Below are 15,371 nucleotides of genomic sequence, written 5' to 3' on the forward strand. Positions count from 1 at the left end.
CTCTAGCCAGGTTTCACCACATATCCCTGGCGTGGTGGTGTTGCGATGGGAGCGGAAAACTCTGTCCGCAAGTCCATGTTCATGCTCGCTGCTGTGTCAACAGGAATTGGAATGAATGCACGCATCATGGACTCTTGCCTGTGCAAGAGAACGCCCCAATAATGACTTGCAGTCCTTCGACCAACATCTATGATTCTGAGCCTGACACCAATCAGAAGAGGGCATCCAGCTCTTTCATCACTTTCGCGTCCCAGAGTCTACAGCTCGCAGTCTCCTCCTCCTCCTCCTCCTCCTCCAAGCTTCTTCCTCTCAGCTTCTGGCCGTCGCCCATCGCCTGGCCCCAAAGCTCGCCCACCCTTTCCATGGCACTAACGAGAACATGCTTTGCCGGCTTTCTCGAGATCTCGATGGTCTCCTTCAGGCTCTGGTCGTCGCTTTGCTTCCACAACTCACTGACATCGGTCCTCTGCGTCAAGACATCCAACTCGATCCTTCCCCAAATACCTTCCATGGGCGGGCTTGCAAAGTCAGACAAAGTGTGCATGACATAGGCGTGCGACCTCGCCATTTGTGCGTAGGCCGAAGACATGTTTTCAAAGAAGTTCCTTTGAGTATTTTTCGAGTTGTGAATGCATCTTAGCTTGTTCGAGACGTGATTGGAAGAGTCGTAGAGCTCTGATGGCCAGATGTCCCAGATTGTGACATACTTCCAAGGGTCTGAGCAGGCTAGCTTCCTCGCTCGTTCGCCTGCGCCGCGGGTGTAGAAGACGGCTTTGTCTATGAACTCTCGACGGAAAGATTGTTTGGTGTTTTGCAGGAACCAGTCAGGTGTGAAAGTGGTAATGTTGAGGCAGTCGCTATTTGGACTCAGGACTGTTTGCTTCTCCGGCTGCACACCGTCGAAAGGCGATGTCGAGACTGACGAAAATAGCAGGAAAATTGTGACGAAGGTGAATGTGGCCCGGCAAGAGATGGCCATTATGAGCGGTCGGCTGGAGAGTAGAGCTGGACTTTGGTCAGCCGCTCCTCGAACGGTATACTGAGGCAGGACTAGTGATCGTGGTCTTCCTTTGAGCCTCAACAGTCAAGAATGATAGCAGAAGAAGCTCATAGGTCTTCTATAGTGCCGACTGCAAAACACGCGTGGGCACTTGCGCTGATATTTGAGATAACAGTAATGGGGAAGGCGCAGCGAGCTGGGGTTTGCCACAAATCGAGGCTGCGCCTGGTTCGTGTTGTGGGATCCTTCATGCTGAGCCAAATATACATACCCTGTCCCTTGTGCACAGTGACACTGCAGATGGCATCTTACACATTGCGTGCTTACATTGTGAATGCCAGCTGGAAGGGGGGGGGGGGGGGAAGGGGGAGAGGGGGAGTTATAGTGTAGCATGCCGAGATAACCCGAGTAATGTAGTGTGTTAAATTCTGGGGCCGACTCCCGGCCGAGTAGCCGCTCATTTAGATCTCTGATGTACAGCATCCACTTGGAGATGCAAAGGTGTGCCAAGTCAGCGGGTTTCCCGACACATCCAAGCGAGGAACCCCCACCTGCCTCATGAAATTCGATGCTGGAGAAATATGCACGTCGAAGAGCCGCCTGTTATGCTTGCCCGTCGTGTAGCGAATGCTTCAGGAGTTAAAAGGTCATTTTCACCTCTTGTTCTTTCCCGAAATCTGGATCATCGGCATCTGCTGACCAGGGATTGTGGTCAGGACTCAAGACAGGCGGACTCGGACTCGCTATCGCACTGCTGGTTGGAGCGGGCGTGGTTGTGATGCTTCGGAGATTGAGTCTCTCACTCACAACTCTTCGCTGGTCCCAGCTCTGCTCTGGTTTCTGGGGCTCGGGCGTCCCAAACCTCGCCCTATGTGGCTCTGGAGTGCCGTATCTGGACTGAGGCGCCGAACCATGCTCTGAGCCTCGTGCGCCCGTCAAGGAGGAATGTGACCGTTCGTGCCTATCTGATTCGAAAGACGTTTGGTTCCTGGATGCGCCATCATTAATGGGCGACAGAGTCCCATTGGCGCTGGCGTCGCCGTTCCTGCGCACTATGCCATCGTGTGACGGACTCTGCTTGAACTCATGTCGCGAAGCGCTGTCGGTCGTGCTGCCATCGGCTGTGGCAGGCTTCGGCAGCTGCACCTTGAGCACGGGCAGCGTGGATTGGATCTCTTTCACGGAAAGATGTTTCTTGATCTCTTCGATGTCACCGGGTTGCTGCAATGCCAATTTCAGGGCTTCGGCACGGATAGCCTCAACGTCAAACATGACATTGGCCGTCTCGGCAGCATGCTGCTCGGACTCTTTATCATCGCCTTCGAGCACTTTCTGACTCCTTTCGTCATAGGTCTCCCACGACTTCTTTTGTGGTTGCTTCCTCTTCGTGAACCACGACTTGAACCCTTTCTTTTGAGGCTCTTCCTCGAGTTGTCGGCGGGCTTCCTCGATCTCATTGATCAGCTCGCGCTGGCGCTTTTCATGGTTCTCTGGATCCGGATCCTCAATCTCACTATACTCCAGACTTTCCATCCGCCAACCAACTTTATCCAATAGAGTGGGCATCATACCACGATAGGCCATATGACCAGGCACCTCGTCAGTGACATTGACGTTTTCAATACCCTCGATGTCGACGCTCGCAAGTCCAGAAACCCGCAAGATACCACCTTGCGTTGCGCGAAACAGGTACCCTAGGATCCAGTCATTCGTGGCATATCCATTGACGAAGCGTCCCGACACGACTGATCTCGCTTTGATCCATTCGTCTTTCTTTACAACCACCGGCGAGCCAAACATGTAGACATTCTGCACAAGGCCCGTCGCACCACGTCGGGAAAGCTCTCTCAGGCAAGCGAAAATGACTCGAGACCCGAGTGAGAAGCCAACGAGTGTGATTGGTCTCAGACCAAGATTTCTGTCGATGATTGAATCTGCCAAGATCAGGCCGGCGGCATCCCCGCGAGAGCAAGCTGTTGTCCAAGGATTGTCAATGAGATATGATATCTTTGCTAAGATGATGGGGGCCTGAAGGCCAGCCATGAGCGTCGCGAGGACTGTAGCACCCAAGATCTGTTGTATGGTTTGCGTGAGAGCTTCGGTGCCCAGGATTTGTATTGTCTGACCTGTACTCTGCAGCATCTCTGGCTCCCAATTCACAGAGTAGATGTCGCCCATGATGGGGTCGACCGTGCTAAAGGGCAGCCGGACATCATCGACGGCACCTGTCATCCACCCGGCCACCGTGACGATGAGATTAACTCGTTTATTATTGAAGAGCGGCTTGTACTCGAAGGTCGATACAGCGGCGGTTCTTCTGCTACTTGTCGTCTGGCCAATGCGGCCTCCAATCAATGTGCCACCGGTTCCAATGAGCGCCGCAGCGCCAGCGCCACCAAGAAAGGTTCCGGTCCCGGTGACTCCAACTGCAGTGAAGCCAGCTGCCAATCCGGCACCGATGACAGGCGCGAGAAGTCCAGAACTGAGGCCGATGACTAAACCACCACCAACGGTACAAAGACCCATGACCATGAGGCGCTTCCTCTTGGCTGCCTTCTTGCGTGCTTCGAGATGCTCCTCCTCATTCCAGTTTTCCTTCTCAGCTTGCTCTTGCATCTCGAGTGCATCGGTCACGCGCTTCTCGAAACGGCAGACCTCCTGCCATCCAACAGAAAGCGCGGCGCCGACTTTCTCCAGAAGCGTTCTCGATCGGGCATCGTAAGTGCTATCTGCTATGAGCAGGAGGAACAAGTCACAAAGTACTGTCCATCGGATGTCTATGTCGAGGTTCTTCGCATCTTCGTAGTCGTCCGGATTTTCAATGGTGAGCTCGCCAGCCGTGTGCTCTTCATAGGCTGGCGGTGGTGTCTCTGTATCTCGCGAAGCAGGCGTTCCTGGTTTGGAGGGAGGCGCGGAAATGGTCGTAGACGTTACACGCGTCTCGATCGTACTTGACGGTCTCGGCGATGCCATTGAGGGCCGTGAAGAAGAGGGCTCAGACTCTTGTTCCGTTTCTGCCTTCGGATTTTTCACGCGTGCATTCGCCATGAGCCTGGGCGTCAGGTCGGCAGGCAAGACTCCATGTTCAGCGAGCTGTTCGACCATGATTTGTTCTCTCGCGTCAATCTCCATGTGAGTATATAAGCGGATCATGGTCTTCTGTGACCACATCTTGAGGGCCCCGCCGGCATAATCTACAGCTTTCTTGGCGTTCTTGGTTCGCTCAAGCCGGTCGAAGTCTTGCTGCATGGCGGCAATGGAGAGCCTCACAACGCCGACGTAGGCTATCTTCTGCCCATCGTCCAACAATTCCTTCGTAGCTTGCATCTGAGAGATGATATCTCTGCCTTCTTCATCGTCTTCGTCTAGAGTGTTATTACGGGTGTAGGCGTCTTTGAACAGATACGCCGTGTTGTCGTCCATGCTGGTGGCACTCTGAGCATCTTCGTCCATCTGAACGCGCGTGTAGCCTTTGCCAGCACCTCCCAGCGTACCGTACGCGACCTGCTCGTCCTCGACTTCATCAAACTCTTTCGCCAGCACTTTGCCCCAGTCGTCGTAGATGCGATGTGTCGCCAAGGCCGGCATGTCTTGCCACTCATCCTCTTCAGCTGCCTTCGCTTCTTCCACGGACATGCCAGGGGCCATCTGCTGGTGGGAGAACTCGCCGACAGTGCTGACGGAGGCATTTTTGGCATGACGAGAAAAGGTGGGAGATTCAGGTGCTCTGGTGCTCGTCTTCTGTGGTGGAGAGACGTGGTCCTCGCTTTCCTTCCCAGCAGTAGGGCTTTCGTGCTCCTTGGTCACGGCAGGTCTGGATGCGTCTCCTGTGCCATTGATATCCGCCTGCCCGTCGTCTTGGCTCTCGGCGGCATTCTGCGCAGCTGCGCCGTCGATCTTTTCCCGCTTGACATGCCCATCGACCTTCTCCATGGCCTGCTGCCTGATGGCGTGGGGACTGTCGAGCGAGTCCAAGGTGAAGTGCCGCCTTCGAGGAGGCCTCACCGGCAATCCGAATTCGTCTGCCTCGGGAGGCTCTGGCTTGGGCTGGCCATACTGTTCGCTGCGCCTGCGCCTCGGATGCACTCGCAGTCGCTTCAACTTGGGACTTTCGGGTTCGCGGACATGTTCTGGGCTCTGGCTCTCGTGTGCGTGCTGCTCGGAGATGGCATGCTCGGCCTCAGGCATGCTGCTCGCCGTCGCGACAATAGAATTGCAGGGAATGGCGGGCTTGCAGTCGCATCGCCTGCAGGAACAACGACTGCGCGTCGGGGCGATTTCCATTCGCAGCTCGCTCTGTTCACGACCCGCGGAACTCGACCGGCTTTGTCTTGCCCACCGCAAGTCAGGCAGTGGCACGTGTGCGTGTGCGTGTATACAGTATACACCTGCATGCCGAGCGAAACCTTCCTGCAGCCTTCCCGTCTCCGCCTCCGCATCCGCATCCGCATCCGCATCCGCACCCGCCGCCGCCCAACGCGCGCTTGATGGATGAGCTTAAATCAAAATTATCTGGCGGATTTGCCGTCACCCCGAAAGAGATTGATTCCACTTCTCACAACAAGTATCGCCCGTCGCCCGGCATGAAAGGCAAACGCTCCAAACAGTATCGCAAGTTGATGCAGCAGTACCAGCTCAACTTCAACTTCCGCGAGCCCTACCAAGTCATCCTCGATGCCGACATCATCAAAGATGCCGCACGATTCAAGATGCAGCTGGGCCAAATGCTCCAGAACACTCTCCACGGCGAGATCAAGCCCATGATCACACAGTGCTGCATACGCCATCTATACAACGAGCCTGCATCGCCGGAGAAAGATGCCTGGATATCAGTCGCAAAAGATGCAGAGCGCCGCCGATGTGGACATCATGAGCTGGAAGAGCCTCTGAGTGCATTGCAGTGTATCGAGAGCGTGGTCGATCCGAAAGGAACGGGCAACAACAAGCACAGATATGTTGTCGCCGTGCAGGATGACCAAGTGAGGAGAAAGATGCGCAAAGTAGTGGGTGTGCCCTTGGTGTACATTGCGAGGAGCGTCATGATCCTCGAGCCCATGGCAGACGCGACACAGGAAGTGCGGGAGCAAGCTGAGAAAGCCAAGATCAGGGCAGGCTTGAATGCCAGGAGACCGAATAGCACAGGCGAGAAGAGGAAACGAGACGACGAGCATGAGGATCACGACAAAGAGAATGAGGCGCAACAAGCGCCCAAGCCGAAGAAGTACAAGGTCAACGGCCCGAAAGGCCCAAACCCCCTCAGCGTGAAAAAGTCGAAGAAGCACAATGCGAAAGACAAGAAGCAACACGAAGGCCACAAGCCTGCGCTCCGCAAATCCAAGCAAGAATCACAGGCAGGTGACCAGGCCACTGTGGCACCTCAAGTGAGTGAGGAGGCTGGCGAAGAAGGGCAGAAGAAACGCAAACGCAAGCGCAAAGCCAAGGAACCGAGAGTCGCCGCTTGCCATGAGCACGAGTACGGGTCCGAAGAATGATTGGCCGAAGCGTTGCATTTTTTTTTTTTGCTATTGCCGCAAGAGATACCCTCTCCAGTCATGACTTTCAGTACGAGCCCCCGTGGCAGCGACTAATTCTAATCGCACTCTTCCCGGCTATTACGCCACCACCTCTGTATGCCAGCATAAATTGTTCCACATCCTCTAGCGACTATCATCATGCTCGCCATTTCTTCATCCAAACATCGATATACCTAGATGCCAAGCCAATGCTCACCGGATCTCTAGCTGCTGCAATGGATGTGGCACATTCTCTGGTGACATTTGTCTCAAAGGTCAGCCCGGCTGGCTCAGCATCCTCACCTGCTTTCCCTGTCGATGAAGCACCACCGTACCTCCCTCTCCAAAAATCCAGCAGCTTCATGCTAGGATTCTTGTTCACATCTGTGACGCTATTTGCTAGTCGCTCGAGCCACTCTGACGGTGCCACGACTTCGAAGGAAGGCATGGCTCGATGCTGTCTGAGCATGGGCAGGAGCTCCGAACTCCAGCTGAAGGTCGATGGGTTCAGGAGGTGATACACAACGTCCTCAGCATCACCCGCTGGCTGAGATGTTGGCAGTGAGAGTTCAACGACAGCCTTCGCACAAGCATCTACTGGCAGCCAGCTTGGCCTCTCATTCAGCTCCGGAAGGCAACCGGTCGTCAGAGCACTCCTGATCATTAATGCAATCGCCTCTGTCTCATTCCAACTCGCGCTGCCTGCGTCTCCGCTCAGCTGTCCTATTCTCAGCACTCTTGATTGCATGCCTGGATTTCGTTTCGCTGCGGCACGAGTGATGTGCTCGGTCACTAGCTTCGATCGTCCGTAGCCCATCTTTTGCGCATGACTCAGATCTTCGATGTGTTTTTCACGGATTGTGGCGGGTTTCGGTGTGCCTGACGCTGCAGAAATTGAGGAGCAGAAATAGAACGATGGTATACTGGGAAGTTGCGATCGCAGGCAGAAGTTGATAAGATTGTGTGTTCCGCGGATGTGGTGCTGTTCGAACGATTTGACTCCGAGGTTGAAGTTCACAGCCCAGGCGGAATGGATGACACAGGTCAGGTTGCTCAGGAGATGACTGAGATCTTTTGAGTGAAGTCCGAGATTTGTCTGTGACAGATCAGAAGGGACTGCATGGAGCTTGCTAAGCTCAGAATCTGTAACATGGATGCTTCGCGCAGCAAGCGCAGACATCACCCGGTCTCCAGCGGCGGCTTGTCCTGGTGCTCGAACGAGACACCACACTTCGGTGACATCTTCCCGGGCAAGTAACTCTGAAATAATGAACGCTCCCAGGTTACCTGTGGCTCCCGTGACCAGCACGACTTGAGATTTTGGTTGGGTGGCGAGAGTCGGAAAGTGCGTAGTGAAGGATGAGTAGCGATCTATGAGCTGTTGCATGATCGCGACCTCATCTTCATGCTCAGAATCAGGTGGTGCTTCGCCTGTTCGGAGCTGGTACAGGTGTCGAGCGAGAGACGCGACAGTGCCCTTGTCGAATACCACATTTTGAGAAAGATGAGCTCCACCTTTGCCGAGATCGAGGTCCTTCTTGATGCTCCGCCACAGTCGTGTGGTTTGCAGGCTGTCGACACCAGCGGAGAAAATGTCAGTCTCCGTGCTTGGAAGTGGAATCTCAAGTTCTTCCCGAAACTTGGACAACAACCATTCCTCCAGACCTGCAACGTCCAACGTCAGTCCTGAGCCTGACTGGTCATCTCCACCTCTCTCGTATGCCTCGTATACCTCGGTGATATCGGCTGCAAACTGCTGGTAGACTTGCGCCCGGATGAAAGTTCCCTTGTCTGTCCTCGGATACAACACATCGGCGCCCTTCACAATAACCAACTCTTTTGGCACACGGCTGAATGTCTCAGCATGCAGATTCGCCTTCTCAACACTCGGCCAAACCTGCTCAAGGAAGTCTTCGTCATTCAAATTCAGACCGGCCTCTTGTGACCGGAAGATGAGCACTCCTGGAACTGTTCTTTGAAACCCGAACACGACCGCCTCTCTCACCAACTCATCTTGCCTGATGGCCCCTTCGATGGGGATTGGCAGCACCTTCTCTCCATTAACCAGAGTCAATCTCTCGTCCAATCTGGACAGATACTTGTAGTAGTTCGACTTTCTCGGGTCGGGATGTCGCGTGAATAGATCGCTGGTCCGGAAACTCCTCTCGGGATTCTTCTCGCTATAGGGCGGCGCGCTATTGCTCGGGCCTTTCGATGGCAGCCCGTCTAACCCCACGCACTCGAATACCCCTGGAGCAATCTCGTCCATCAAGGTGTGGTCTGCGGCTGGGCGAAGCAGGCGCATATACTGCCATTCAGTGTCTCCAGGAGGACGGAATGAAGTCATGATCTGACCGATTTCTGTCGATCCATAATTCGCCACCAAATTCACTCCAGCAGCAACTAGACGATCGCCGAGAGAATCCGGACATGAGGATCCGGCGAAGAGAACCAGTTTCGCTGCCGCCAACACTTTTACGCCTTCATCTTTCTCCGCTAGCAACTGCAAGACATAAGGCACTGCGCACACCTGCTGCGGCTTTGCTACACTAATTGCAGCGCATAGATTGTCCGAGGTTACCGGTAATGAGTGATTACCCAGGTACATTGCTGCTCGAGTGTAAAAAGCTCGACCTAATTCCATCAGGCCATGGGAGTGGAAGAGTGGGGAGCAGCAAAAAGCCCGGAGGCCGAACGATTTCCTGAAGTTGGCTAAGCAGGCCAGATTGCTGAGGAAGATCGGTTTTGGGAAGCCCGTTGAGCCTGAAGAGTGCAATATCCATGCCATTTTCTTGGCCTCTTCTGCAAGATCGACGCATCCAGGGCGCTTGAATGCAGGAGCCGGAGACGCAAGATCTCGATAGTCTTCACGTTGAAGAATAGGAATGGTGGTGAGGCCTTGCCGTCCTGAGACGCTGATCTCATCGACAATCTTGAAATTGGCATTGGGCACAATGAGAGTATTGCAACCGGCCATCTCCAAGAGCCGAGCGTAGGCTGGCGCTGTCAACCTGGTGGAAAGAAAGAGTGCCGTGATGCCCAATCTGTTCAGAGCGAAGACAGAGACGACATATTCAAAGCTCGACGTTGCAAGGAGCGCGACCACCGGTGCCTTCTTCGCTGCTGGATCCGCAGGAGTGAGGCCATTGTTCAGGTAGTACTGGACTGCAGCATCTGTATATGCGTCGATGTCTTTGCCGGTGTGCTCTTCGAAATCTGAAGCTGTTGACTTCGGATAGCAGATCAACGGTATCTGTTCTACTTCTGCCGCGTGTGATTTGAGTAAGCCGTCTATCGTCATGAATCTGTGTATGGGTAGATGTGTTGGGTCATGGTGGGCCAGCTTAGGAGTGAATGGCTGGTTGACTTCGCTGCCCCTGACAGATGGCGTGCTTGTTTGCGTTTGAGTGGCCATGTTGTCTGATGCAAAAGTGTTCTCGACGCCCGTCATCTTGGGGTTGGCAATAGTTTTGTATGAATCAAGTCTTAATGCTGGCAGGAGGTTGAGGTTCTTGTCGGAGAAGAATCCGTATTAATCCGGGACGCCGAGTGGAAGTGGAGGGGCTCTCCGCAATCGCAGCACGTATGTTTGCTCCAAACGGCTGCCGTTGCCGCCTCCTGCAAGAAACGCGTTGCATAGCGACCGACTGTCGAGCTGCCGTCGGTAGTTGATAGCTGTCTGTGCGGAGCCTTCAAAAGCCCATCCTCAAGGCTCAAGCGACCGCAACATTTCCACGTATGTAGGGCAACCACGCGCCTCCAATCGCAAGGCTGAGATGGGTTCAGGCATTCCTGGCAAAGCTTATCCGACCTCGATACTATGTGTCGCTTCCAACTTGTCAGTGCCGGTGCGGGGAGAACCCTGCACCTCCGAGAGAGGAACTACACCGCTTTTTTAGTGGCTTCTGAATTATTTCTCCTCCTTCTAATATATAGAATCCTCTAGTATATCGTAGATATCGTGTCGTCGGTATTTTAGTAGTATAGACCCTTCCGAGGTATTATTATCGTTACTATAGCTGTCGCCGCTATAGTAAAGAAGGTACATATTAATCTCGACTAGCAAGGCCAATTAATAAACCTATTTAGCAAAGGGATGTCTCCTAAGCAAATACTAGCCTTCTCGAAGTTGCTATTATCCGTACGGATAGTATATCGCTATTAGACTAAGTAGAAGCTATTTAGCGAGTTATATATACCTAGAACTAGCACCTCTCGTAATATATACTATATTATAATGCTAGCTAAAGAATAGGACTTCCTATATAGTTTCCTTATAGACTATCCGGACGCATACTTTAATAAGATAATCTAAGCTCTTTAGGACGAGTTTATATATTTAAAGCCTATCTTAGAGGATAGTAAGGGTATAGAGATTAAGCCGCGGTTACTAACGAAGGTATTAAAGCAGAAGATAGGTCTAACTCGGACGGAAGTAAAGCGTTAGGCGAAGGAGCGCAATCCCTTCTTAAGGGCGTTATAGACGATTAGGTGCGCTAAATAGCCGGTAGATCGACTAGTGTTTATCGACGAGACTACTAGCAATTAGAAGATAGGTTAACGCAAGTATAGATAGTCTCCGAAGGGCATAACCTGTATTAATGTTTAGTATACTAAGAGAGAAGTTAGATAGTTAGTTTTACCGGCTTTTACGGTATACGGGTATCTGCCCTATACGTATATTTACTAAGGGTCGATTAACGTAGAGCGCTTTTAAACCTAGCTCGAAGATTAGGTATTACCGTACCTTAAAGATAGTCCGCCGATAATCTTTATAATAGACAATACTAGTATCTACTATAGTAGAAGGGTAAAGGAGCTAATACTAGAAGCCGGCTATTATCTCGAGTACTTACCGCTATACTCGCCGGATCTAAACCCTATCGAAGGGAGCTTTAATCTACTAAAGAAAGTTATTAAAAATTATAGAGATAAGCTTCTAAAGTTCTATAGGTTCTAAGACTACTTACTATAGTGTTTGTATAAGTATAAAGGCCGTAGGGCGCGTAGACTCTTCGCTTATACTAGATATAATATTAATAGAGTCGATATTCCGTACGATCTAGCCGAATTCGAATATACTACTAGAGCGGCTTAGAATATACTAGCGCTCGACCCGGAAGAGTCCTAATAGATAGAATAGGCTTAGAATACCTTACCGTCGATAATTAAGGACGTATCGGAAGTGTATTGTAATAGTAAGGGTGTATTTAATAAAGATAATAAAGATAGCGAATAAGAGGTAGACTTCGAGGATTTCGAGTAATATAACTAGTCGCTACTAGCGCGCGGAAAGCGCCGAGTAACCCGAGTTAGAGATTCAAATAAATATATTCGAACGCTAGCTTTGCCTATTGCGCTTAGTGTTCTATAACTAACGTATTATATTAATCGATTATATATAGGCTAAAATAAGTGCTATTACCGCAAGAATCTCCCGCTTATTACAAGTTTATATATATTATAGATATATAGCGATTGTAGCCTAAACGAAGCTAAGAATTCTTAGAAATTCTCTCCCTCCTAAGTAGCGGCTGCTTCCGCCGCTATAATCTTATCCTATTTCTTCCTTATAAACTCGACGATAGCTTTCTTTAACCTTAACCTTATTCTATCTACTATATTAAGTGCCGCCGGCTAGTCGTCCTTAGTTAAATTATAGATAGTCTCTAGCGTCTATCCGGAAGATACGAAATAAGTAATATACGGGCGTAATTCGTCGCAATCCTAAAACCCGCGCTATAAGCCGACCTACTAGAAGAATTCGACGGTTAGCTTCGAGGACTATATAATATTGCGAGGCATCGCCGGCGGGTCTCGCAAACTAGTTCTAGTAAGAGCGCGAGTAGGAGTCTTATAAGGAGTACTAGGAATTATACTAGATCTACGTAGCTTACTATCTAAGAAGTGCCTTATCTCGTCGCCGAAGGAATTAAGGATAATAGGTTAAGAGCCGATACTAACGCTAGCTAGTTTACGAGGCAAGTCGCTCTTACTACTACGACGAGCCCTTATCTTCTTAACCTCGCCTTTCTAGAACTGCAACTTAATCTTCCTTTTAATTACTATTACTTCGATCCTTACTAGCATTCTATCGTCTAGTTTATTAGTCTCGGTCCGCTTCTACTCGCTAGAAGAGATAGCTTTATAAGCCTCAATTATAGCGGCTTCGTAGAACGGAAAGTAGTTCTTACTATAGTCCTTTAAGGCCTTGTCTCGGAAGTAGACATACTTACCTGCCTTATAATAATTTAGATAGTCTATATAACTATATAAGAAGTCTCTAATAATATAATAGTCCTACCGCTTCTAAGCCTCTAATTTAGCTGTTATAACGCCGGCGTTAGTAAGCTAAATTAAGGTTAGATTAGAAGCCGGTTTAACTAACTTCTTAGCGCCTAAAGGTCTAGCTACTACTATTGCTTTAGGCTTCGATAAGAAGTCGATATTAATAAAGACATTCTTCCGCGAGGCAAGCGCTAATTCTCCGGGAACTAGATATAGTATACGACTATAGAGAAAACATTCGTACTAATAAAGACAAAGCTAAGCTCTTATTAGCTGCCGTATAACTGCTTGCGAACGGCGTAATGCTTACTAGAACTTCTAGGTAATAACCTCGAACGCGTAGCTCGCACTATAGCTTAGCTAGATTGCAGTTAGGTACTAGCTAAACGTCGACTAGCCTACGCTAATAGTACGCAGCTTAAGCGGAAAGATCTCGGCTACAATAACCTATATAGCGCTATTAAAAAAGACACTATACGACAGTACGAAGAGGAAAATAAACGCTATCCTAGCACGCTATCCCGCTTTGTTAGGATTGTTATTTTCGCTATATAATGCCGATATAACCGTAAGTACGATAAGACAGCCTATAAGGGCGAGCTAGCCGGTAATAACAGTCCGTCGGCGCGGCTAATAATCTGCGACTAGGAAGATAGAGAATATCTAACCTACAAGCGCTATAAAGCCGTAGATTGCGGTAATAAGAAGAGCGGTGTTTCCTAGGTCTATATATACTAACTAAGAATGCGAGGGTAGTAAACCGCTACGGCGGCTAGGTTTGTAGCGGCGGCTTGTCCACTTCTATAGTTGTTTCTATAGTTGTTTATAGGCTATATATAGACCGCTAAGAGGTCTAATTTCGAGCCAATTTAAAGCCTTGTAATCGTATAGTATAGGCCTACTTATAATAAAGCCAAACTAGACCTTATATAGCGGCTATTTCTATCTCTTGTTTATCGACCTATTCTATCTCTTCCTCGCGGTTACGTATCGCGCTTGTTTTAACCTTACTATCGCTATATATGCTAACTATTTATCGCCGGAAGAGGTAAACGCGTTACTTAGTAAGCTAGAGTATAAGCAGCCGGTACGTCGTCTTATCGTAAAGTAGATAATCGCTAAGGTATTGTTGTTATCGCAGTTTAAGAGCCCGTTTCTACTAAATATATATTAGTAAAGGTAGATATTCTTCTACCCTCGTAACCGTAAATACCGTCTAGAAGTAGATAATATCCGCCTTCTAACCGGCTATATTATCTGTAAGCAGTTAGGCGTACGAATAAGTAGTTTCGAATACGACGAATATCGAGCCTTTGCTACTAATATTTAGCTTCTTAAGAGTCGACCGGTAAAGCTGTTTATAGATCTAGTAAAGCGGCTGTTTCGTAGGGTAAAGTTCGAGTATCGCCTTTATAAACGGTTTATAGACTATTAGCGAGCGGAAATCGATAGGAGTAGTAATAGTAGTAGCGGCGGCGGTAGTAGTAGAGCGAGTAGTCGACGGCGGAAGCGTATCGCTTAGAAGGCGCACAATTACCCTATGAAATTAACTATTATCGAGTTCTACGAGAAGGATTAAAATAGCGATTTAGGCGTGTTTCTCGATAATATAGTACTAGTAGACTTACCTACTAATATAACGGTACTAAGGCCCTCGCGGGTTATTCTACTGCCGCTAAACTATTGCTATTCGTATACTCTTAAGTTTATCGATAGAATATAGGTTAATAATAGTATAAAGGCTGTTTAGAAGGAAATACTCGAATTTCGAGTAGGTAAGTATAGTCTATAGCTCTTAGCGGCTTATATTAACCTGTTTCTAGGTTCTTCTACCGTTTCCGAGTTAGTAAACGAAATAAGAAGGCCTAAACAAGCGACGGTTTAGCGAGACGCAAGTACTATAAGAATTATATACAATCGAGTCCGTAATGCTAACAAAGCCGCTATTACTCGAACAAGCGACAAACGTAGGTCTAGCGCTAGCGAGTCGATTTAACGATAGTTATAATAGGCCCTAGAATACTTAAATGCCAAATTCGGCCTATATAGCTACAATCTAACTAGTTAGGCAGAGGCAATCTATTTAGTAGGCGACAAGAAGGGCACCTACTAATCTAGCCTTGTTTAGGCCTCTAACTAGTAACTATAGCTTCTTCGCAACTATAGTAGCTTGTTCTTACTAGATTCCACATTTAGTATAAACAAACCTCTTTAGCTACTGTTTACTATATACGTCCGCAACTAGCATCTCGAGTAGCTTCCGGCTAGTTATATGCTTCTATCTTATAAGCAGGCGCACCTTATTAAGAAGGCTATAAGAACGCTCCGTTCTATAGCTAAAACTAACTTCTAAGTCAAATTGAACTCTTATAATAGTAATAGCTTAACCTACTACTTTAGATAGCCTATATACGTAAGTAAGGCTTCTAATAACCTCTATATAGAATAGTCTAACTAGATACCGCTTTAGTCTATTATAGACGACTCTACGAGTAAGCAACGTGCTATCTAACAAGCCCTTAGCGACTATTATGTTAAACAGCGGCTTTACTAGCGGCACGTTATAAAGA

General features: G+C 49.3%; 4 protein-coding genes across 4 annotated transcripts; 1 reads left to right on the top strand and 3 right to left on the bottom strand.

Moving 5' to 3' along the window:
* Positions 1–211: 211 nt before the first annotated feature.
* Positions 212–979, bottom strand: MYCFIDRAFT_199331 (uncharacterized protein; the record flags this gene model as incomplete). Its single annotated transcript, XM_007932102.1, has 1 exon — positions 212–979. One exon carries the CDS (start codon positions 977–979, stop codon positions 212–214), a length of 768 nt encoding a protein of 255 aa, XP_007930293.1.
* A 1,059-nt stretch (positions 980–2,038) lies between these two features.
* On the bottom strand, positions 2,039–4,666 carry MYCFIDRAFT_123897 (uncharacterized protein; the record flags this gene model as incomplete). The annotated part of the gene is made up of 2 exons (XM_007932103.1): positions 2,039–3,894; positions 3,952–4,666. Coding segments are annotated over 2 exons (2,571 nt in total), but the record flags the coding sequence as incomplete, so codon positions are not given.
* Positions 4,667–5,573: 907 nt separating this feature from the next.
* Positions 5,574–6,650, top strand: MYCFIDRAFT_212270 (uncharacterized protein). The gene has a single exon (XM_007932104.1). The coding sequence runs from the start codon at positions 5,584–5,586 to the stop codon at positions 6,490–6,492; it is 909 nt and encodes a 302-aa protein (XP_007930295.1). The 5' UTR covers positions 5,574–5,583; the 3' UTR covers positions 6,493–6,650.
* A 20-nt stretch (positions 6,651–6,670) lies between these two features.
* MYCFIDRAFT_156894 (uncharacterized protein) lies at positions 6,671–10,166 on the bottom strand (the record flags this gene model as incomplete). Its single annotated transcript, XM_007932105.1, has 1 exon — positions 6,671–10,166. The coding sequence occupies exon 1, from the start codon at positions 9,962–9,964 to the stop codon at positions 6,671–6,673; it is 3,294 nt and encodes a 1,097-aa protein (XP_007930296.1). The 5' UTR covers positions 9,965–10,166.
* Between the last annotated feature and the right edge of the window lie 5,205 nt (positions 10,167–15,371).

The sequence above is a fragment of the Pseudocercospora fijiensis genome (assembly GCF_000340215.1).
Source record: "Pseudocercospora fijiensis CIRAD86 unplaced genomic scaffold MYCFIscaffold_8, whole genome shotgun sequence".
Taxonomy (NCBI): Eukaryota; Fungi; Ascomycota; class Dothideomycetes; order Mycosphaerellales; family Mycosphaerellaceae; genus Pseudocercospora; species Pseudocercospora fijiensis.

What these genes read in the sequence shown, in the direction of transcription:
- MYCFIDRAFT_212270 (XM_007932104.1), top strand. Translation starts at nt 5,584, where the DNA reads ATGAAAGGCAAACGCTCCAAACAGTATCGCAAGTTGATGCAGCAGTAC.